The sequence below is a fragment of the Hyperolius riggenbachi genome, chromosome 5 (assembly GCF_040937935.1).
Source record: "Hyperolius riggenbachi isolate aHypRig1 chromosome 5, aHypRig1.pri, whole genome shotgun sequence".
NCBI classification, from domain to species: Eukaryota; Metazoa; Chordata; class Amphibia; order Anura; family Hyperoliidae; genus Hyperolius; species Hyperolius riggenbachi.
This window is the reverse complement of record NC_090650.1, coordinates 412573335-412598144: the sequence shown is the minus strand read 5'-3', so window position 1 is coordinate 412598144 and position 24810 is coordinate 412573335. Positions and strand designations below refer to the sequence as shown.

Here is a 24810-nt window from a genome sequence, read left to right as displayed (position 1 = left end):
TCCATATCGGGTATGCATGGAGTGGTATATCACACTGTGTGCACTCACGTAGGTAGGTGGGTTCACTTAACTGCACAGGTATGCGCACTGATGCGGTGGGTTCACTGAACAGAACAGGTATACAGTGGCGGGTTCACAGAACAGGTATGCAGTGGCAGGTTCACTGAACACAACAGGTATGCAGTGGCAGGTTCACTGAACACAACAGGTATGCAGTGGCGGGTTCACTGAACAGGTATACAGTGGCGGGTTCACTGAACAGAACAGGTATGCAGTGGCGGGTTCACTAAACAGAACAGGTATACAGTGGCGGGTTCACTAAACAGAACAGGTATACAGTGGCGGGTTCACAGAACAGGTATGCAGTGGCAGGTTCACTGAACACAACAGGTATGCAGTGGCGGGTTCACTGAACAGGTATACAGTGGCGGGTCCACTGAACAGAACAGGTATGCAGTGTCGGGTTCACTAAACAGAACAGGTATACAGTGGCGGGTTCACTAAACAGAACAGGTATACAGTGGCGGGTTCACAGAACAGGTATGCAGTGGCAGGTTCACTGAACACAACAGGTATGCAGTGGCGGGTTCACAGCACAGGTATACAGTGGCGGGTCCACTGAACAGAACAGGTATGCAGTGGCGGGTTCACGAAACAGAACAGGTATACAGTGGCGGGTTCACTAAACAGAACAGGTATACAGTGGCGGGTTCACAGCACAGGTATGCAGTGGCAGGTTCACTGAACACAACAGGTATGCAGTGGCGGGTTCACTGAACAGGTATACAGTGGCGGGTCCACTGAACAGAACAGGTATGCAGTGGCGGGTTCACTGAACAGGTATACAGTGGCAGGTCCACTGAACAGAACAGGTATGCAGTGGCGGGTTCACGAAACAGAACAGGTATACAGTGGCGGGTTCACTAAACAGAACAGGTATACAGTGGCGGGTTCACAGAACAGGTATGCAGTGGCAGGTTCACTGAACACAACAGGTATGCAGTGGCGGGTTCACTGAACAGGTATACAGTGGCGGGTCCACTGAACAGAACAGGTATGCAGTGGCGGGTTCACTGAACAGGTATACAGTGGCGGGTCCACTGAACAGAACAGGTATGCAGTGGCGGGTTCACTGAACAGGTATACAGTGGCGGGTCCACTGAACAGAACAGGTATGCAGTGGCGGGTTCACTAAACAGAACAGGTATACAGTGGCGGGTTCACTAAACAGAACAGGTATACAGTGGCAGGTTCACAGAACAGGTATGCAGTGGCAGGTTCACTGAACACAACAGGTATGCAGTGGCGGGTTCACTGAACAGGTATACAGTGGCGGGTCCACTGAACAGAACAGGTATGCAGTGGCGGGTTCACTAAACAGGTATACAGTGGCGGGTCCACTGAACAGAACAGGTATGCAGTGGCGGGTTCACTAAACAGAACAGGTATACAGTGGCGGGTTCACTAAACAGAACAGGTATACAGTGGCGGGTTCACTAAACAGAACAGGTATACAGTGGCGGGTTCACAGAACAGGTATGTAGTGGTGGGTTCACAGCACAGGTATGCAGTGGTGGGTTCAATGAACAGGTATACAGTGGCGGGTCCACTGAACAGAACAGGTATGCAGTGGCGGTTTCACTGAACAGGTATGCAGTGGTGGGTTCACAGAACAGGTATGCAGTGGTGGGTTCACAGCACAGGTATGCAGTGGTGGGTTCAATGAACAGGTATACAGTGGCGGGTCCACTGAACAAAACAGGTATGCAGTGGCAGGTTCATTGAACAGGTACGCAGTGGTGGGTTCACAGCACAGGTATGCAGTGGTGGGTTCACAGAACAGGTATGCAGTGGTGGGTTCACAGCACAGGTATGCAGTGGTGGGTTCAATGAACAGGTATACAGTGGCGGGTCCACTGAACAGAACAGGTATGCAGTGGCAGGTTCACTGAACAGGTATGCAGTGGTGGGTTCACAGCACAGGTATGCAGTGGTGGGTTCACAGAACAGGTATGCAGTGGTGGGTTCACAGCACAGGTATGCAGTGGTGGGTTCAATGAACAGGTATACAGTGGCGGGTCCACTGAACAGAACAGGTATGCAGTGGCAGGTTCACTGAACAGGTATGCAGTGGTGGGTTCACAGCACAGGTATGCAGTGGTGGGTTCACTGAACAGGTATGCAGTGGTGGGTTCACAGCACAGGTATGCAGTGGTGGGTTCACAGCACAGGTATGCAGTGGTGGGTTCACAGCACAGGTATGCAGTGGTGGGTTCACAGAACAGGTATGCAGCCAGACAGGAACAAGTTAAGTCTAACTAATCTTTCCCTGAGAGACAGTCTGCAGCAGCTCGCCCTACTCTCACTAACGCAGGCAGCACACGAGTGACCGTAATGGCCACCGCTGCCTGCCTTATATAAGGGGGGGGTGGGGCTCCAGGGGCTAGTGTAGCCTAATTGGCTACACTGGGCCTGCTGACTGTGATGTAGAGGGTCAAAGTTGACCCTCCATGTGCATTATGGGGCGAACCAAACTTCCGCAAAGGTTCGCCTGCGGGACGCGAACGCGAACCACTGAAGTTCGCATGGAACCGTTCGCAGGCGAACCGTTCGGCCCAACTCTACTTACCATCCTGCAGTGTCGGTGGCTCTCCCAATGGCGGGTCCCGGTCTCCCCTTCTGCGGTGGTGGCAAACAAGGGGCGTACAAACACGCCTCAGGCTGCATCATGGCAGATCCGCCCCTGCTTCTGTCACCTTCTGCCTTCTTTTGTATCAACACCGCTGCTTGGGTCCACCACTGCCACTCGGATTTGCCACTACCGCCCCTGGAACAAGCGTCACTTTAGTAGACCAATGAAAGCCCTCCTTGGGGAGGGAGGATTCCTATTGGTCTCTTTCAATACAATGGGGAGCCTGAGCACTATACTTCTGCCAGAGCTCTGATTGGTATTTTGGCACCTGCCCCCGGCGGCTGATGCGCAATATATGAAATGTAGCTCTCAAATAACTCACTAGCTAAAGCACAAGTAATGACAATTAACAAGACAGACAACAGACAGACAGACAGAATGCTCAGCCAATCTAGTTGCTGTTTCAGCAAAGGCAACATTTACACTGAGATAGACAAGACTAACAGGTAGGAGCATAACTAATGGCAACCGCTGCTATAGTTTGTCCTCAAGAACAAGGCAAGAAGGAATACTACCAGTCACCAACGTGGTGCTGGCAGAATCCAAACGATCAGGATCAGAAGGACTTTACTGACCCCCGCGGGTCAGCAAACGTCCAGCAGGCATGAAAATACAGAGCAAGGCATTATACAATTTTACACTAACAACTTTCACAGCATGGACCCAACGACAACTCAGAGAACTGAATGCTATGTCGGGCGGGGTCTGAAATGGGGGGCAGACTTTTATGTCAGCATCAGCCAATGGATGCAGGCATGCAAATTCCCACACAGCTGAATGGTAATTACGCAATCCTGAGCCAGCTTGATCAGAAGCTGCCAGCTGAAAGACTCTCAAAACAAATACATGCAATACTGTGCAACGACATTCATGCAGGAAATCCAGGGATATCTGGCTGCAGTTCAACTGCAGCAAGCGAAAGGAGGAGTTATGACAGCATCCTGAACTGCTTTGAACTGCAGAGTGACTGCCAATGACTATGAGACTTATTGCGAATGCGCAACTGAATGCAAGAAGATAAGTCAGAACTGCCTGGTTGCAGTCCCACCGCAACCGACAGAACATACTACAGGAGAGATCGTGACACTGTTAACGAAACACTATCGAATGACATGATTTTTTTTAACCTGGGATTGAGAGTGTTCCTGAAGTGCTGGTAAATAATGATGAATACAATTCACTTACTTATCTCTTTTGTTTACTGTATCAAATTCCTTTCAATCTCAAGGCGCATAGACAAGCCTGACTCCTTCAAACGATGGGTCATCAAACCCGCCCACGGGGCGGCCATTCTGACTACCGTTTGCCTTTGGGTACAGTCTGTCGGCAGGCTGATGAGGCTGGTTTGACTGATCCGTTCGGCTGTACACACGGGGATACTGTCCTCAGAATGGCCGCCCCGCTGCGGGTCTGACGACCCGTCGTTTGAAGGAATCAGGTGTGTGTACGCGACGTAACTGACGGCAGTCTGCTCTGATCTGATTGCAGTCTGAGTGATGAGGGGAGGAGGAATTCCCTCACAGTGCATCTGTTAACCCTGTGTGTGAGAGAAAGTTCTGTGTCCTGTGTCTCTGACTGAAGTGTCTGAAGAGAGCAGAGGAAATGTAACTTGTTATAAACATTTGTAATTGTCTGTGACACCACAGCTTTTCATACTTTATTTTGCTTTCAGAGAAAAATACTCTGTAGTCTGATATGCAAAAAAACAACACTGGCTGTGCATTGAAGCAGACAACCCTTCTGAGAATGATTTGTCCAAATAGAGCTAAATCTTACACACAATGAGTTAAAGCTTTTGCCTCTGATATTTAGCAGGAAAAGTAGGAAAATGTTTACACTGCCACTTAGACATTATTTGTACATTGTCATTTTCACAGGCGTGGGCACAGGACATCTGTGAAGGGGGGGGGGGGGGGGGGGGGTTGCGTTAGAAGCAGAGCTGGCCTTTGGGGGTGGCAAGTAGGGCAATCGCCCCAGGCCCCGCGCCTGAAGAGGCCCCGCACCCTCTGCGGCGGTGGGGAGAGCGGGCATAGTAGTTAAAACTCACCTGTCTTAGCCGATGCTCACAGCTTCCATCTCTTTCCTCTACCAGCATCTGACGTATTGGTAACAGCGCCCCCTGTGATGACGTGACCGCATGTCACCACAGGGGGCGCTGTTACCAATACACAGATGCTGGGACAAGAATGAGATGGAAGCTGTGAGCATCGGTGGAAGACAGGTGAGTTTTAACTACTATGCCCGCTCTCCCCACCGCTGCAGCCACCTTCCTATCTAACCTGTACTGCAGGGCACCTACCTATCTAGTCTATACTGCAGGCACCTATCTAATCTATACTGAGGGGCACCTACCTATCTAATCTATACTGCAGGCACCTATCTAATCTATACTGAGGGGCACCTACCTATCTAATCTATACTGCAGGGCACCTATCTAATCTATACTGCAGGCAGGGGCGTAGCAATAGGGGTTGCAGAGGTTGCGACCGCATCGGGGCCCTTGGGCCACAGGGGCCCCAAAGGGCCCTCCCTCAACCACAATATTAGCTCTCTATTAGTCCTGTGCCCATAATAATCACTTCTATAGATACTTTGAATAGTGGTAATCATTAGCAAGCTATTCCCCATCCCCTTCCTGTACCTCTGACACTGTAGTTGCCATTGGCAGGTTTTGGTGCGCCGTATCAATTCTTATGTATAGTGTGCTTGGGGGGCCCTATTGCAAAACTTGCATCGGGGCCCACAGCTCTTTAGCTACCCCACTGACTGCAGGCACCTATCTAATCTATACTGAGGGGCACCTACCTATCTAATCTATACTGCAGGCACCTATCTAATCTATACTGCAGGCACCTACCTATCTAATCTATACTGGAGGCACCTACCTATCTAACATATACTGCGGGGTACCTAACTATCTAACCTATACAGAGTGTGTGTTTCCACGGTGTGTGCGTGTGTCTCCACAGCGTGTGTGTGTGTGTGTGTGTGTGTGTGTGTGTGTGTGTGTGTACAGTGTGTACAGCGTGTGTGTGTGTGTGTGTGTGTGTGTGTGTGTGTGTGTGTGTACAGTGTGTACAGCGTGTGTGTGTGTGTGTGTGTGTGTGCGTGTGTGTGTGTGTGTGTGCGTGCGTGGGTGTGGTGTGGTGTGGTGTGTGTGTGTGTGTGTGTGTGAGTGTGTGTGTGTGTGTGTGAGAGTGTGTGTGTGTGTGTGTGTGTGTGTGTGTGTGTGTGTGTGTGTGTGTGTGTGTGTGTGTGTGTGTGAACTATGGCTTTGAAGTAAATAATTACAGCAATGATAAACAGAACACAAAAAAATGGGTAAAATTGCATAGCTGGGAAGAGCGGAATTTGCGCCCACAATGAGTTTATCTGGCTTGTGCAGAGTTTGGAACAGTGGTGTGGAGAAACAGAAAATGTAATTTTAGATTTTTTTTTTATCTCAAATATACTCCGCTTCCTCTATGCCGTGGGGTGGCAGGCATACATACATCCATACAAAAAAAAGAATAAGCTCTCCGTACTCTCTAAAGAAAATAATACATTTACCCACATTGTTCCCCTTTTAATTATATGTCTTTGTAAGCCTTTAATTCTGCTCTGTCCCCTCTCATTGAGTTGAGTGTGGTTTCAGATGTGAAATAACACAACAGCAGCCTAGCAGCACTGCCCCAGATGCTAAACACTGAGCACACCAGCAATTGTAACCCCCAATGACAGACCACTAACATAATGACAGGCTGCGCAGACCCCAGACCTACAGACATGAAAATACACTGTCAGTGTGTCAGTCACATCATCCCCAGCAGAGGGCGTCCTGTCACAGGAGCAGGGCAAGGTCTGTGCATTGCAAAATCTGCAAAAGTCTGACAATCTGGAGAGGATTTTGTGTCCACAAGTACAGTTCACGAAGGTTAGCAAATATTTGTTTGTAAGATCGGTTAGTATTAAAGAGAATCTGTACTCAAAATGTTTTACAATAAAAAAGCATACCATTATATTCATTATGTTCTCCAGGGCCCCTCTGTGCTGTTTCTGCCACTCCCTGCTGCAATCCTGGCTTGTAATTGCCATTTTTATGCAGTGTTTACAAACAAAAGACATAGCAAGTGATAAGCTGAGAGTAGCTCAGTGTGTGAGTCATACAGAGTGTGCAGGGGGTCTGGAGAGGGTGTGTATAGCTTCTATCCAATCACAAGCAGCACAGCACATTCCAGCCTGACTGCCTGAGCCCGACAGAGGAGAGAAGACTAGATCATATAACAGAGATAACACAGCCACTGTGCAACCAGGAAAGACTTCAGTAAGCCAGAGCACATTAGAACAGGCATAGGAACTTATAGGATAGAAGAAATAAGGGTCAAAATTTTGTTACAGAGTCTCTTTAATGATTTGGATGACCTCTTTTAGTGACGGGGTGTTAGGATTTTGCCAGTATCTGGAGATTGCTATTTTTGAGAGCCAATGTGACATGAGCCAGGAGAAACCGTTGCTTGGATGGTAAGGATTCGGCTCCCAAGTTGAGGAGAACCAGACCAGGGTCTAACTTAATGATGTAACCAATATTCAACTGAATCATTCTTGTACATTTTTTACAAATTGGATCTTATGAACAAATATTTGCTAACCTCCATGATTTATCTCACAGATTTGACCTTTGTTGGGAACTATGGGATAACAGAGATAAGAAATTCTCTTGATTTGATATGATAGGGTGATATGTAGATAAGATCAAACTATTAAAGTATTGATATAAGCATGGAAGCTAGAAAAGTTATATAGACGATTCATACTTGTTCTAGATTCTGGTTGATTGGCCTTATTCAGGTCAATTTGTTCCTTTTTTTTTTCTTTTCTCTCTCTACATTTCTTTTTCCTTTCTTATACTAAGTTGCATCCTAATTTGCTGTTGTTTTATTCTCTGTTCACCATAAATCTAAGATAGGTGAACAGAAAATACTGTTTTTGTTTTATGAAAAACAAAAGTACAGTTCAGACGTTATAGAGCTCTTTACCACAATGCTGTGCGTTGTGATGAACAGGAAACAGGGGCGTAGCTAGAAATCCTGAGGTTCAATAGCAAAATCCTGGTTAGGGCAACCAGGATTTTGCTATTGAGACAGGAAGGGCTCTACAGCTGATCCTGTCAGATCTGACAATAATGTCAGAAACACCTGACCTGCTGCATGCTTGTTCAGGGTCAATGGCTAAAAGTATTTGAGGCAGAGGATCAGCAGGACAGCCAGGCAACTGGTATTGCTTAAAAGGAAATAAATATGGCAGCCTCCACATCTCGCTCACTTCAGTTGCCTTTTAAAGGGACACTTAAGTCAAACAAAAAAAATGAGTTTTACTCACCTAGGGCTTCCAATAGCCCCCTGCAGCTGTCCGGTGCCCTCGCCGTCTCCCTCCGATCCTCCTGGCCCTGCCAGCAGCCACTTCCTGTTTCGGTGACAGGAGCTGACAGGCTGGGGACGCGAGTGATTCTTCGCGTTCCCAGACACATTAGCACCCTCTATGCTGCTATATGGTATATGATATATGCTATAGCAGCATAGATGGCGCTATTGTGGCCAGGAACGCGAAGAATCACTCGAGTCCCCAGCCTGTCAGCTCCTGTCACCGAAACAGGAAGTGGCTGCCGACGAGGCCAGGAGGATCGGAGGGAGACGGCGAGGGCACCGGACAGCTGCAGGGGGCTATTGGAAGCCCCAGGTGAGTAAAACTCATTTTTTTTCGTTTGACTTAAGTGTCCCTTTAAAGCGGACATGATCTCAGAACCTCCTCTGTGCTCTAGTCTAAGAGATAATCAAAAGCATAATATCCTTTAACCACCTTAGCGGTATGGACGAGCTCAGCTCGTCCAGTACCACCAGAGGGTGCCGCTCAGGCCCTGCTGGGCCGATTTTGTTCAAATAAAGTGCAGCACACGCAGCCGGCACTTTGCCAGCCGCGTGTGCTGCCTGATCGCCGCCGCTCTGCGGCGATCCGCCGCGAGCAGCGGCGAAAGAGGGTCCCCCCAGCCGCCTGAGCCCTGCGCAGCCGGAACAAATAGTTCCGGCCAGCGCTAAGGGCTGGATCGGAGGCGGCTGACGTCAGGACGTCGGCTGACGTCCATGACGTCACTCCGCTCGTCGCCATGGCGACGAAGTAAGCAAAACACAGAAGGCCGCTCATTGCGGCCTTCCGTGTTACTTTTGGCCGCCGGAGGCGATCAGAAGAACGCCTCCGGAGCGCCATCTAGTGGGCTTTCATGCAGCCAACTTTCAGTTGGCTGCATGAAATAGTTTTTTTTTAATTTAAAAAAAACCCTCCCACAGCCGCCCTGGCGATCTTAATAGAACGCCAGGGTGGTTAAAGAAAAACATTTCTTTGTTACAGCTGATACAAATCCTGCAATAAATCTGCAGTGTGTCTACTTCCTGCTTTCATGGAAGCAGACATAGGGTTAACATCCCGAGTTTACACATTATCTGCTCTGCCAGAGCAGAGGAGATTCCTGAGCTGATACAGCTGATAGAAGAGATCAAATTACACTGGTGATTAGTCACAGATGAGGGGGAATTAGACAGGCTAAACTCTCTAAATACATACAGGGTGCATTTATCTGTGTTTTCCTTCTGTCATGTGCAAGGAGTTCAGGTCCCCTTTAATATCCCTCAGTATATTCTGATATGACCCAGGCCTAGTTGTGCCATCTAATAGTTTTAGAAAAGTTAGCGTGTCCCGCCTGTACTGCGGCGCTCTGCAGCTCGGGGGACGCGCAGTAAATCACCCCCTCTGTGCGGCTTCTGTACCGGCAGACAGGTACAGAGAGCTTGGCGAGAACATAGTAGTCTCCATTATTAATGCTGATTAATCTGTGTTTAATCCTCATTCTCCATCGGAGGCCATCGCCTTCCATTTATATCCTCCGCCTGCTTTTAGCTTCGCACATTAGATTGAAAACGCATTAATGCTGCTGGCGCTAAGTGCTGCCGTAACAGCCGGAGAAAGCCCCATAAATGAGGCCTTTATGAAGATGAATATCCGTTGGCTGCAGGACATTCCTTCACTATTTCTTATGTGGCTTTAAAGAAGGCCTGTCACAAAATAAACCCAACAGTAGAAAGCAAGCGTATAATGCCACATTCAGCAGCAGGGCTGTGGGGTCGGTACAAAAATCTTCCAACTCCTACTCCGACTCCTCAGTTTATGAAACCTCCGACTCCAACTCCAAGTACCCAAAATGGCTCAGACTCCGACTCCTCGACTCCGACTCCTTAGTCTAATACTCTCAGGGCTGTGGATTTTGTACAAAAATCATCCGACTCAGACTCCTCAGTTTATGAAACCACCGACTTCAACTCTGACTCCGGGTACCCAAAATTTCTCCGACTCCTCAACTCCAACTCCAATTCCACAGCCCTGTTCAGCAGTAGTGACAGTCAGTGAGGTGCTAATAATCCTAGCTTGTAGCCTGGTTGGTGGTTCATTGTGGCGGACAGGTTGGTCCCTGAACAATTAGTCCACATGTCCCTGAACAGTTGATTGTGAGTTTGGCTGCTGGTGTTGTCAGCACTATGCACAGAACAGGTAGAATTCACAACATTTTTAGTTTGCTCGTTATCAACCTGTCAACTAAATCAGAAAAATGTCAAAAAGAATGTTTTTTTATTTTACAACAGAGGCTTAAAAGTCCACTTACTGTATACACTCGCACATAAGCCGACTCGTGTACAAGCCGAGGTACCCACTTTTCCCTCAGGAACCAGGGGAAAATGATTGACTCGCATATAGGCCCCCTCCCCAGTAGCCAGATGTGCCCCCAGTGCAAATAAGCCCCTCTCCCTACAGCCAGATGTGCCCTAAGGACACAGCTGTGTCTCAAGACACCTCTAAATGGCGTCATAGATATGAGACCCAGCGATTTCCACACAGGAAGAATCCCCGATCATTGCACCGCTGACATGTTGCTTGCACGCTCCGCTCCACAAACCAGGGGGCACAGGTAGTCTTGAGCAGCGCACTCTGCACACCATGTTGCAGGAGATGGGGGGCACGGACACAGCAGGAAAGCAGCTGGCAAGAGAAGGATCACTAGTGCACAATACTCATGCTCCTCTGCCAGTAACAAAACCTGCACCACCATTCGTTCTGCTCCAATGACTCGAGTATAAGCCGAGGGGGTAACTTTTCAGCACATTTTTTGTGCTGATTAGTTAGGATTTTACGCGAGTATATAAGGTAATTGATTTCTAATGCGGAAACCAGGAAAATCACCATAAAAGTGGGTATCCTGCATAACTTACTGCATTCTACTATAGGTCACTGCAGGGCCTCTTTAAATTTAACATCTTGGCTATTAATCCATTAGATCAGGTATCTTCAGTAGGTCACAAAACAAACTGATCTGACCTATCCACAATTCCATTGCGGAATTCTCCTTCCGAACACAACGTTCCAGTAATACCTCGTGTAATTGTCATTGTCTGGAAAGCCCAGGGAACATTGCTTCCTTATACACGGTGCGGCATTCTTCTCATATTTTATAGGTAAGGAATGTGATTGAGGTGCCTGCAGCCTCTCGATGTCACTTCCTGTGGATAATGTCGGATATTGCCATAAACAGAGCTATTCAGAGAATGCAATTACATTCAGTCAGCGGCAAATCCTCCTATTCTTCATTGATAGATCCAGTATAGAGACAACTCCCAGTGCTCAGGGTAAACAACTCAGAAGGTGTCTGTACATTGCTTCTATAGATTCACAGGGGAAAAAAAAAAAAAAAAAATATATATATATATATATATATATATATATATATATATATATATATATATATATAATACTTGTAACCACCAAGGGAAAAAAGTTAGTTACTTAAGAAGACAGAGGGCTCTGTATCCCTTGGAGCCATCCCGGTCCTCTCTGCATCTGCTTGTTCTTGAAATTTCCTGCTGGCTCCATCTTCTCAGAAGACTGTGAAGGTACTCGGGTCTCTGAGTAATTCTGATGAAGTGTGGCTTCATACTGCGCAGGCACGAGTCCTCACAGTTGTGCAGTATGGAGCTTCTCATCTTTGGAAGAACTCAGAGATCTGAGTAATTCCGTAGCTTTCTGAAGTAGACCTGAAGTCTTCATCGACATAAAAGTCAGATGCTGGAATAGGGGCCCTGGCGGTTGAATGAGCAGACGTACAGAGGACCGGGACGACTCCAATGGACTCAGAGCCTTCCCTCTGCTTAGGTGAGTATCTAACTTTTTCCTCCGGGTATCCTTTATGCCAATTTTACACTTCTTTATTGCGTTGTGGTGGGGATGCAATGCTCCTGTCGCAGGCACCCACAACGCAAAAAATTACAAACATTGGATCCTGCGTCAGAGTGCACTGACAGGGTCATATGCATAGCACCTCTCCCCACTCCGTGCTGTGCAGAAAGTACGTCACTGGTCTGGTATTCCTGCGGAAGTTGTACTGTAACTCGATGCAGTGTTTGCGTTAGCTTGGCACCGGCGCGATGCAACACGGTAAGTGTACTAGGCCCCATTGATTTGCATTGTCGTTGCGTTACTCTGCTGTAAAACAGGTTAACACAACGCACACTTGCAATTCAAGTCTAAAAGAGGCCTCAAGTGTTCAGGTTTGTTATTTTAACCACTTCCGTGATTGATACAGTATATCTACATCATGCAGGACTTCAGTTCCTGCACAGCGGCGTAGATAATCGTCAATGGCTATGGATGGCAGCCACTCGCTTCCATGCGCACGCGCGCTACTGTACTCGCCACCGCCCGTTAGCGGGGAGATGAATGAATGGGAATACAGTTCCCATTCATTAATCTAAGTCCCCGCATGAATGATTGCCGGCATCAACGAGATGCCCCGATCATTTGTAACTTCCGATGTAACACATCCACGCATTACTTTCTGTTTACTGTATTATACGTAAAGTATAGTACACAAAGTAGTGCGCAAGGACATCTTGTGGCCAAATAGTAAAATTACACCTACATTAATTTATTTTAATAAAAAGACCCACGCTTACATTAAAAATTAACTCCTTCCCTCCCACCCTCTCCCATAGTTACCTAAATGATAAAAAAGCATATCATAAATAAAAAATTACATAAATAGTTAACTTAGGGATTGAACTATTTTAATGTGTATGTCAAAAAGTTATATTAATTTTATTTATGAAATTATGGGCTTGAAATTAGTGATGGACGCAAAATTAAAAAAAAATGCACCTTTTTTTTTAAATAAAATATTGGCGCCATACATTGTACTAAGGAAATATTTTAAATTTTATAATAACCGAGACAAATGGGCAAACAAAATGTGTGGGTTTTAAGTATGGTAGCATGTATTATTTTAAAAATATGATGGCTGAAAACTGAAAAATAATGATATTTGTCAATTTTTTTCTTATTTTTCCCATTAAAATGCATTTAGAATAAAATTATTCTTAGCAAAATGTACCACCCAAAGAAAGCCTAATTGGTGGCGAAAAAAAACTAGATATAGATCGTTTTGTTGTGACAAGAAGTGATAAAGTTATAGACAAATGAATGGAAGGAGCGCTGAAAGGTCAAAATTGCACTGGTACAGAAGGGAAAAAACGCTTCAGTAGTGAAGTGGTTAAAGTGTTAAAGCAAACAAAAAAGTTAACGTTAGATACCTAAATTGTGGGAAATAGGGATGGTTGGAAATGCTGGTTTCTATTTCCACAGAAATTCCAATTTGCGCCAATGCCAATTTTGCAACTTTCCGATTACTGATTTCCAAGGAGTCCTTTTTTTTCCGCATTTTCTCATTGGCCAACTCTGAAGCATTGCACAGATAATCATTAATAATAATTCCTTTTTTTGTATAGCGCCTTTCTCCTGTCGGACTCAAAGCGCTTGCGAGGCAGCCACTAGAGCGCACTCAGTAGGCAGTAGTAGTGTTAGGGAGACTTGCCCAATGAACTCCTCACTCCTTAGGTGCTGGCTTACTGAGTAGGAAGAGCCAGGATTTGAACCCAGGACATCTACATCAGAGGCAGAGCCCTTAAACATTACACTATCCAGCCACCGATCAGAGAATGCAGAATTTTACTGCAGTAATCAGAATGCCACAGACATTTTAGGCCAATCACAAATCTCAGGAATACTTGGTAGTATCCAAGTCTTGTGATTGGTCTAAAATTTCTGGAGAAAATGCAGAAATTTCAAGTCTGCGGATTCCAAATGAGCATTGTGGGAAACCTTTGAATAATTCAGTGGCTCCCCAGATCATCCTCACACGGCTGTTGTGGAACCCTCTTCCCGTTTATGGCCATGCTCTGCGCTCTGCAGGGGGGCAGTCCCCAAGATTCCACCTTGGTTCCTCCCTTTGCTTTGGCAACGACTGTATGTATCTTGCTAATAAAGCTATCTTTGATTTGAGGAGAAAAGAGAGAAGGGAGAGAGAGGAGAAGAGGGAGAGGGAAAATAATGATGAGAGGGAGTGATGCACAAAAGTTTAGTAAAACTAGCATGCACACAGCGCACACCGCATGGCAATATTCAGAGCCGGATTAAGGCTAAATGGGGCCCTAAGCAAAGTAACTGATTTGGGCCCCCCATCATGTCGTAATAGAATCAGAAGATGCAGCTGCACAGCAACATGCTGCACACACCGGGGCAGCCGAGCTACTGGTTGCTATGGGTAACAGCCCGCTTTCCTCTGTGGGTGCACAATGCAGGGAATAGCAGCGGCAAAATCCAGAGTGAGAGATGAATGGCTGGGACATTTGCACTCAGGGACTGGGGCACCCCTGTGAAAAGGGGGCCAGATATCACAGCAGCTGCACTTTCCCCCTGCATCTCCAGCCTGGCAATAGCAGAAAGCTCTGGACACCGCCAAACCGGAAGCCGTTCCCCAGACAGAATTACATAACCACCCCCACCACCGAACAACCGATTTCCTCCCAAACTAGACAGCCACCATGCAGCCTCCATCCCAGTGAATACGATAGTCCAGCAGAGAAGGCAGCCGCAGCGGGGGAGAAGGACAGCACCAGATGACTCACATTCACCTATTGCGATCCAAGCAATAGAGGTCCCGTCATCCGGAGCCCATCTGTCTCCTCTAGAGTGCTGCCGCTCTGTTACTACTACTATTACTACTTCCTGTCTGATCTGAGAAACAGGAAGTTCAGAGCGAGCAGCTGCACTGTAGAAGAGACAGATGGGTTTCAGATGACGGGATCTCTATCGCTTGGATCATGGATAGGTAGTGAGCATTTGCCATCTGCTGCTATCATTCTTGCTGCAGCTGTGGTTCTCTGTGGGAAGGGAGGGAGTCAGGGAGGAGTGGGCAGCGGCAGAGCGCACAGTAGCAGGAGGGGGACCTAGGAAGAGAGCCTGGCTCTGAAGACAATCAGCAGTGCACGGCATCATTTGACAAGACAAGACAAAAAACATTTATATCGTGCTTTTCTCCAGGCGGACTCAAAGCGCCAGAGCTGCAGCCACTAGGATGCACCCTATAGGCAGTAGCAGTGTTAGAGAGACTTGCCTAAGGTCTCCTACTGAATAGGTGCTGGCTTACTGAACAGGCAGAGCCGAGATTTGAACCCTGGTCTCCTGTGTCAGAGGCAGAGCCCTTAAAGGGACTCCGAGCAGTGCCTGTGGGTATGCCTTTAAGCATACCCACAACTATTGAATTACATCCTCACACCTACCAGCATGATGTTTGTAATTATATCCCACTGGGTTCCTTATATTTCATTGCATTGTGCTGAATCGAGCTGCCGACTTTGGAGAAAAGTCATCCTGTGGCCGCGATTTCAATCGTGAAAAAAACGAAAACTAAAAGGCATAGGGCGACCGTTTATATATCATTGGAAAGAGGAGAAAGAGAGCTTTAAAATGATATGCATCTTTCCATAGTTACTGCCCTGCTCAGAGTCCCTTTAACCATTATACCATCCAGCCACCGCTGACAGGATGGCGAGGGCTGGTTTAGGTGCTGATAGGGCCCCTTTGACTCTGAATCGGGCCCCAAGCGACTGCTTTTGTTGCCTGGTTGGTAATCTGGCCCTGGCAATATTACGGTATCTTTACTCCCGCCTGCAGTACCACCAGTTAGACTATTAGCGCGACTCGTGGTACTTGAGTAATGTGACCATTGTTATGGTAACGCTCATTACTAATGGTAACGCTTGGTAGTAACGTGCGTTACTGCAGCAATGGTCACACTAGTACAATGAGTCATGCAAATAACGTTACTCATTGTACTGCACTGCAGGCGAAAGTAAAATTAAAGAGAAACCGTAACCAAGGATTGAACTTCATCCCAATCAGTAGCTGATTCCCCCTTTCCCATATTAGAAATATTTTCCTTTTCTCAAACGGATCATCAGGGGGCTCTTTATGGCTGATATTGTGGTGAAACCCCTCCCACAGGAAACTGTGAGGACCGTGGTACTCCTGGCAGTTTCCTGTCTGTGAACCTCGTTGCATTGTGGGAAATAGCTGTTTACAGCTGTTTCCAACTGCCAAAAAAGCAAGCAGCAGCTACTTCCACTGACATCACCTGCCAGCAGTAAAATGTCACCATATGCTTAATGTCAGAATGTAAATCAGGGAATTAAAAGCTTTTACAATGGGCAAGCACTGACTAAATCATTTATACATAATTATTGTAAGAATGAAGCACTTTTTTGTTACATTATTTTCACTGGAGTTCCTCTTTAATACTACCTTTAGGGCACCCAGCAGGAAGCCTTAAAAGGAAATTCAGCTAACGTGATTGGGTGGACGGCACCCTCTCAAACTGCTAGGTTTCCTATAGGTTGTAGTAAACTACTCCCATACTATTTGGCCAATCCCAATGCTTTGTGCTGTAAGAGAGCTCAGTGATTGGAGAACTGTTCCCTATGAAATTTCCTGCTGGGTCCCTTAAAGTAGACTAGTGCCGGTAATATTGCGTGCGCTGTGTGTGCACAGCAGTATTGCCGATGTTTTGTGCAGCGAACCCAGTGAGAGATGAGAGAGAAGAGAGAGGGGATAAAACCTCTAAAATAAGCAAATAAAACAGATCCCCAGCGAGAGAGGAAATTCCAGCGGGAAAAGGCCAGGCTGAGCAAATGTTGACTTTAATCCGCATTTTATTTTTGTCATTCCTTACAGATTGGGAGGAATACAGAGGCCTGTTTAATGCCTTAGCCTGAGGTTACTCTGCAGAGTCTGTAAGATGATCCCGGCTCATGAAATTCGCTGCATCAGACCTGCATGGGGGATCCCGGTTTACACTACTGGAACATAGTCTATATATGGCATATAATATTAAGGAAGGCCTCCAACATATACTCTAACCACCCCAGACATGCACCCCTTAAAGTGTAACTGTCGGGCATAAAATCAATTATTTATTTTTATCTGGTAAACAAGTAATAAGGATGCTAACCAGGCAATCCAAAAAGTTAAAATCACTATTACTTTTCTTGTTGTGAAATGATCATTCCCCAGTTTACCTGACTCTTATTTGGTACACACAAAATTAGGTACACAAAAAAAAAAAAATTTGCAGGGCATGCTAGGTTGTCCTTTTTGCTTCTTTACTTCCCCCCCGACTTAACTACTGCAGCTTAAGACTCTTTCCCTCCTGTTTTCCCCTCCCACACCTCTGTTCCTCTCTGATTGGCCAATATTTCTCATGCTGAGACAATGCACTTTCTATAGTGAAGGTCGGGCAAATCAGGCAAAGGAGAGTAAGGGAGGAAATTACATCAGAATTGGCTTCAAAATGGCCACAGTTAAAATGGCAAATGCTACGAAGGATTTTCTCTTTTTTTACTGAAGAAAAATCACTAAAATCAAAACGTGGACAGTGCAATACATATGTTATGTAAGTAGAGCAAGTATTTATCTAATTATATATATGTGGGTTTTTTTTCTGAGATAGTATGGCTGACAGCTCCTCTTTAAAGTCCATGGGAATCGGTCCTAAAAAAACAAAAAGCCAGATACTTACCTAAGGAGAGGGAAGGCTCTGGGTCCAATAGAGCCTTCCCTCTCCTCTCCCAGTCTCCTCGCGGCGCTCCATACTGCGTCCGTGCGAGCACAGGAGAGAGGGCGCTCACGCATGCGCAGTATGGAGTGGCCCATCTTTGTGAGGACTCGGGTTTCCCGAAGTCTTCTGAAGCCTCCTTCAGCGGCAGAGGAGCAGTATATGGCCGAATTGGTCGAATGCTGCTACGGGCGAGCCAGCGCTGGAACGGGCACTGGGAGAGGAGAGGGAAGGCTCTATAGGACCTTCCCTCTCCTTAGGTTAGTATCTGGCTTATTTTTTAAGCCCGATTCCCATTCACTCTAATAACCTTATATCTGTATAGACAGTCCCAGATCTTGTTTTAATATTATTAATAATAATAATAATTTACAATGAGTGTAGAAGCTCCTTGATTTAATGTATGTAGCAACTCCTTGATAAGCTCATGGATACATTTCAAAGTAACTAAACAGGAACCCAGACACTGGTCACTCCACAGACTGTCACTGCTATCGACTGCAATCTCCCTATAGAGATTCCAACTGTGCCCCCACCCCAGACTAATGCAGCAGCAATACCACCCAGAAGGTCTGGAACTATCTCCCCCACTGCAGCTGCTTCTGGTCATGCCAACAAAACGTTTAAACAGGATATTAGCAGCTCTGGCACGGTTGTTTAACCTTTTATCTGCCCTGCACAGGTTATTTAGTTTTAGGTAACTTGGGGCAGGGCCGCCTTAGCTGGCTAAACTCAGGCTGCCTAATGCAGAACCACAAGGAGCACTATATATTTACCTGATCCAGACGCAGTATTCACACTTCCCTTGCAGGACCAGCTCTCGTCTTCTATCACCGAGCGGTGCTGTAATGCCGACAACTTCCTCGGGGTCCCGATCACATAATATGACATGGACCCGAAGGAAGATGTCAGCGTTACAGTGCCCCTTGGTGGTGGAAGAGGAGATCAGCTCTGTAATGCTGAAAACGTCCCTCCGGTTCTCGATCACATGATATGGCATGGACCCGAAGGAAGATGTCAGCGTTACAGTGCCCCTTGGTGGTGGAAGAGGAGATCAGCTCTGTAATGCTGAAAACGTCCCTCCGGTTCTCGATCACATGATATGACATGATCAGGACCCGAAGGAGGATGTAAATGTTACAGCTCCCCTTGGTGGTGGAAGAGGAGATCGTCTCTGTCACGCTGAAATCCTCCCTTTGGGTCCTGACTCCTGATCATATGTTATATCACTTTACCAAGACCCGGAAGAGGATGTCAGCGTTACTGCGCCCCTCGGTGGTGGAAGAGGAGATCGGCTCTATAATGCTGACATCCACCCTTCGGGTCCCTGGCCTACTGCTTCCCTTCTGCTCCTCAACTTCCTGCAAATCCCTCTGCTGCTCCCCTGCTGTAAGCACTGCCAGCTCTATATAAATACGTAGTACAAATATTTCCCTGTTGCAGAACAAAAAAAAGTCGCAATGTCCCAGAGTAGTACGCCTGCCCGTGTCTGCAAGCATCCTTTAGTACGTATGCCCTGACCAGGGAAAGCGCGTCCCTGATTGCAACGCCGCGCTCCGCCGGGCCAGGGCATGCCTACTAAATGACGCTTGCAGTCTCCGGGACATTGCGACCTGGAAGTAGTGCAGGGCCCGCTGTTCGCCTACATCTCTACCTAGCACCTGGTGGGTGTTCAGAACCTGGCTGCCACCTCATCTCGTCCTCCTCTCTTATATCTCTCTTTCCCAAAAATCAGGCTACCAGCACGGTGTGGCTAAACTAGTGCTTTACCTATGCCACCACGGGAAGGTAGAAATCCAGTAAAATGTCCATGCGCTTTAAAGATAGTTAGCCTACTCCTTCCTCCCCTTGTGCTCTTCACCACCACCATATGGACTCAGTGACTTGTCTGTTATATTTATCCCTAGATTGCAATCTGTGCACCATTGTTCATTATTACATCACTTTTTTTTTTCACCATTGGTTACCGCTGTAATGTCCCTGTGTAACACTGTTTAATGCTGTACTAATAATAATAATAATAAAATAATAACTGTCTTTCCTATCTATGGTACAGCGCTGCATAATATATTAGCAGTTTATAAATAAAGTTTAAAGCAAACCTGTGAGATCCATAGACCTAAAAGTTATATACTTACCTCTGTAGAGGTAGAAATATAATCCAAGAGGTCCGCACACTCAATAGAATAACAAGCAGTGTTTATTTACATAATTTTTTTCAGATGTCCATTCAAGTCATCAACAGTGAGATAGAGGCTTCCCACATCCTCCTCCTGACTACCAATCCAGCACTGGGGCCCTCAGAATTTCACAGGTACGCAAAAAAGTGCGGCTGCGCAAATGTAGGAAGGCTTGGCCTGCGCAGTGACGAGGCGATGCAGCTCGGGCTTGATGGATAAAGTCAAGGCCCGTCTGGCTTTCTGCTACTGCACAGCATGACTCCTAATTGTCGCTCTTTTGGGAACAGTCCCTCTGTCCCTCTTTCTTTCTCATTTTCCATCTTTTTAGGCCTGATGTACAGATCTAGATAAAGCCCGGTTCAGACTGACGTCTTCCAGCATCCTGTTCTGCGGCGCCTCGTTCGGGGACTTCCGTCCCGTGGACTTTCAGCTGCGATCGGCGGCGGCCCGTCGCGAACGTCGATTTTCATCACCGCAAGGGGAGATAAAGACGCGGCAGAACGTCGCGTTCGCGTAAACGATGGTAAATGGCCAATATAAATGGTCCCATTCACCTGAATGGGTTTTATGAAAAGAAGCAAAAGCAATCCTGCACAAACTGCTGCACCACCAATTATGAATATAACAAAGCTTTATTGAACATTCTGTATAAACATCATAAAAACATTTAAAACAGTTGCTATGAACTACAAATCACCACAATACAATGTTATGTGGGAACAATATCACAAATTGGTGGTGCAGCAGTTTGTGCAGGATTGCTTTTGCTTCTTTTCATGAAATCTCTCTCCTGGTCCTGTAGCTAGCACACCGTGTATGTAAAAAATTAATATTTGGAGTGCGGATGCAACCTTTCTTCTATACATTCACCTGAATGGGAGCGTTGTATCAGACACCCACAGTAATCACCGCCAAGCGTCCGTGTGAACCTTAATATATGTATTTATTCTACTGAAAAATCAATTAAATTGATACATTACTTATTTTCAAATATTAAATTAAAATGAAGAAAAACTAATGATGATAGAAAGGACCAGTGTGGTTTGAATGATAAAACTGCATCCTTTGATTCTGAACTCCTTGTGATATGTATAGCGAGGGGAGTGGTGCGGGAGTGGTTAGAGGTGTGGCAAGGCCTTGTCATAAAATGGGGGGGGGGGGACGCAGCAATAGAGCAGCGAGCAAAAGTGTGGCGGGGGAAGTCTTTGGATTATTCAGAGGCTATTTCTCACTTGCAAACGCAAATCGATTCGCGCTGGCGATGTGCGCTGGTGATTTTACCGCAATTAACGCAGTAGAATAACTGTACACTATCGCATTTTTTGAGCGATTGTGATTAGCGCTTTTTTTAGCATTGTAATCATAATCGCTCTAAAATTGTGAGAAAATGCTGCAGGTAGCGTATTTGGCGATCACTGCTAATCGCGAATCGACGACAATCGCGCCAGTGAGATCACTGCCAATTAGTTTTTATTGCAGTAGCCCTTTAAAAAGCGCTGGTGATCTCCGTCGATTAGCGGTAATCGCCCTGGTGTGAATGGGCCCTAGGCAATGCTTGTGATCAATTTGATCAGCTGATAGATTTATGAGGTTCTGATTTGCTGGTCCTGATTTGTTAAACCAGGAAGTCATCACAGCAAATCAGGACCTTACAAATCTATCAGCTGATCAAATGCTTCTCCATGAGTTCTAAGTATCACTTTTTTCGCTACAGGTGCACTTTAATAACAAGGAAAAGTTGAACACTTCAAGGTTGGGGGGGGGGGGGGGAGTTTCAGCGTGTGCTCCAATGATTCTTATCTGGTGAGGCTGACAGAAGTGACAGGTCCGCTTAGAGGTGCCCTTGAGGGCTGAGGGTCACCCGTGCAGCTACCAAAGTTTACCAGTTCGTGCTGCTTCCGCAGACGCGCAGAGAAGGTGCGGAGCTGCAGTACCTAAATCCTGCCGCAAGATGCCGCTGCCGCGCCGGCCGCTCTCCTCGCCGCCGAGCTCCTTTTTCCTCAATGAAATGCAGCGCCGCGTCCCCCTGGGTTAACCCCTCGCAGCCCGCGCTGCTGCCCTTGCCTGTCCGGAGTCAGGCAGCCGGTCCCCTGCGCCCCCCCTCCTCCCCTCTCCCGGCAGATGCGTTATTATTTGCTGCACTTTGTGTGCTCGGCTCCTCTGCTCCTCCCCCCGGCCGGGGCTCAGCGTTCGCACAGCCAGTAGTTGGCACTAAAACTATTTCCCAGTTTGGTGTCGCCTCCCCGAGCAAAGTCCTGCTGAGCACTCCGGAGATGCGGGCATGGCTGTAGCCCGGGGGCAGCAGCAGGGTGGCAGCCTGGAGGTCCTGGTCAGGGACAGGTGGCATAAAGTTGCCACCAACTTGTGTGGGGACAGCCTGGTGCTGAGTGGCAGCAGCGAGGAGGCAGGGGGAGCAGCAGCTGGCATCAGCACCAATGGCATCACCAATGGTTCCTTCAGGATCCCTACTGAGCAGCAGTTGCTGCAGGACCCCGGTAGCCCCAAGGGGGTCCGGAGCGCCCTCACCGTCACCGAGATGCCAGAGCAGGTCCCCGAGGCCATCGCCAACAAGAAGAGGGCGGTGAAGGTGGTCAAGCATGAGTTGGGTGGTCTGGGCATCAGCATCAAGGGGGGCAAGGAGAACAAGATGCCCATCCTTATCAGCAAGATCTTCAAGGGGTTGGCGGCCGACCAGACGCAGTCGCTCTACGTGGGGGACGCTATCCTGACCGTCAACGGTGTGGACTTGCGGGATGCCACTCATGATGAGGCGGTCCAAGCGCTGAAGAAGGCTGGCAAGGAGGTGATCTTGGAGGGTGAGTTGGAGTTTTGATGCAGGGGGCACTTCTACTGGCATGGTGGGCAGGGCTCAGCCACTACTCTGCAAAGTTAGCAAAGTTTTGAATGACAGTCGGGCACTTTGCAGTATGTTGTTTTTGATGCCAAAATAGTATTTTGGGCTTAGTGCAATTTTGATATGGTTTATTATTATTTATATAGTGCCGACATCTTCCGCAGCGCTGTACAGAGTATTTTGCCTTGTCGCTTAATCTGTCCCTTAGAGGGGCTCACAGTCTAATCCCTACCATATTCATATTTCTATGTATGTACCATGTAGTGTATGTATTGTAGTCTTGGGGCCAATTTAGGGGAAGCCAAACAACTTATCAATATGTTTTTGGGATGTGAGAGGAAACCGGAATGCCCGGAGGAAACCCACGCAGACACAGAGAACATACAAACTCCTTACAGATATTGACCTGGCTGGGATTTATGGCATGAAACAGTAATGGTTTTACATATAGAGGGGCCAGGGGCAAAAATAAATGTGGGGGGCCTTAGATATTGGTGCTGCGATAATGATAAAGTTGTTGTACAATTAAAGTCCCCAACTTTGGGGCTGGTGGCTACCTTGGTGGCTCAGGCAGTTGCCCAGGTGTCCCCTATGGAAGCAGTTGCCTGGGCACAAAAACGACACCAGTGCTGGACAGACCCCACGAGCCCAATCTTTTTACAAATTCAGCTGGCAGCAAATATTTTGAGTTTTTTTCTAGAGGTGCCTATTAATGGTACAATCTTGATAGTGCAATCATACCAATTCTATGTAATGAGAGGGTCTACGTACCGGTAACTATCCATTCAGAGTATATGTAGTCAGTTTACCCTTCTACTAGGTAGATTTGGTAAGATCGTAAATCAAGATTATATCGTTGAGATGCACCTTAAAGCGGACCTGAACTCAGAACTTCCTCTCTGCTCTAAAACATAGGTTCTCAAAATGTGGTATGTGTACCCCAGGGGGTACTTCTGATGGTTCCAGGGGGTACTTGGGCCCAAGAGTAACAAATTTAGAGTTTTAGAAAATTATAACTCTTATTTAAATACCACCAAATTAGTATTTTAGCTAATTAAAAGGAATAGTAAATGCATGGAAATTGTTTGGAACAAATTATGTACTACAATTAAATATTTATTTGTCATGGGGCACTTGTGAAAATGTTTCCTGTGATAGGGGCAGGGCTGTGGAATCGGAGTTGGAGCAATTTTGGGTACCTGGAGTCGGAGTTGGAGTCGAAGTCTGTGATTTCATAAACTTCGGAAGTCGGGAGTCGGATGATTTTGTACAAAATCCACAGCCCTGGTAAGTATTAGACTAAGAAGTCGGAGTTGAGGAGTCGGCGTCGGAGCCATTTTGGGTACCCGGAGTCGAAGTCGGAGTCGGTGGTTTCATAAACTGAGGAGTCGGAGTTGGAGTCGGAAGATTTTTGTACTGACTCCACAGCCCTGGTTAAGGGGTACTTGGCGAGTGCAGGGTTTTAAAAGTTGTACATACCAATAAAATGTTGAGAAACACTGGTCTAAAAGATAAGAAACAGCATAATAACCTTTAAAGAAAAAACATTTGTTACAGCTGATACAAATCCTGCAAAAAATCTGCAGTGTGTTTACTTCCTGCTTTCATGGAAGCAGACATAAGGTTAACATCCTAAGCTGCCCTGCCATGGCAGCCAACTGACACAGCTGAGAGACCAAATTACACTTGTGCTTAGTCTCAGATGAGGGTGAATGAGACAGGCTAAATACATACACGGTGCACTTCTTTATGTTTTCCCTTTTGTCCTGTGCAAGAGTTCAGGTCCACTTTAAAATTCTACAGCAATTTGTCTAATCCTAACCCTAACTAATCCCCCTTGTAAATGACTAACATTACCTTCACCTGGACATGACAAATCCAAAGGCTACGTTCCTGTGTGACATTTGTGAAAACGTGTGGTTTTTCTGTGTATTCGCTGGTGTGGAAAAGTTGGTTGTCGGAGCAATTTTTGGGCGGAGGTTTCATAAACTGTGGAGTCGGAGTGTTAGTCAGTTTATTTTTGTACCCACTCCATAGCCCTGCAATGGCTGTGGAGTTAGAGAAA

The 24810-nt window shown here is 46.8% G+C and overlaps 1 protein-coding gene across 1 annotated transcript in view; it reads left to right on the top strand.

The window, feature by feature from the left end:
* Positions 1–21901: 21901 nt before the first annotated feature.
* Positions 21902–24810, top strand: part of SNTB1 (syntrophin beta 1) — a 159022-nt gene continuing 156113 nt past the window's right edge. The window contains exon 1 of the mRNA XM_068237972.1: positions 21902–22707. Coding sequence (XP_068094073.1) covers positions 22173–22707 — 535 coding nt within the window. The 5' untranslated portion in view covers positions 21902–22172. The remainder of the gene's footprint in view (positions 22708–24810) is intronic.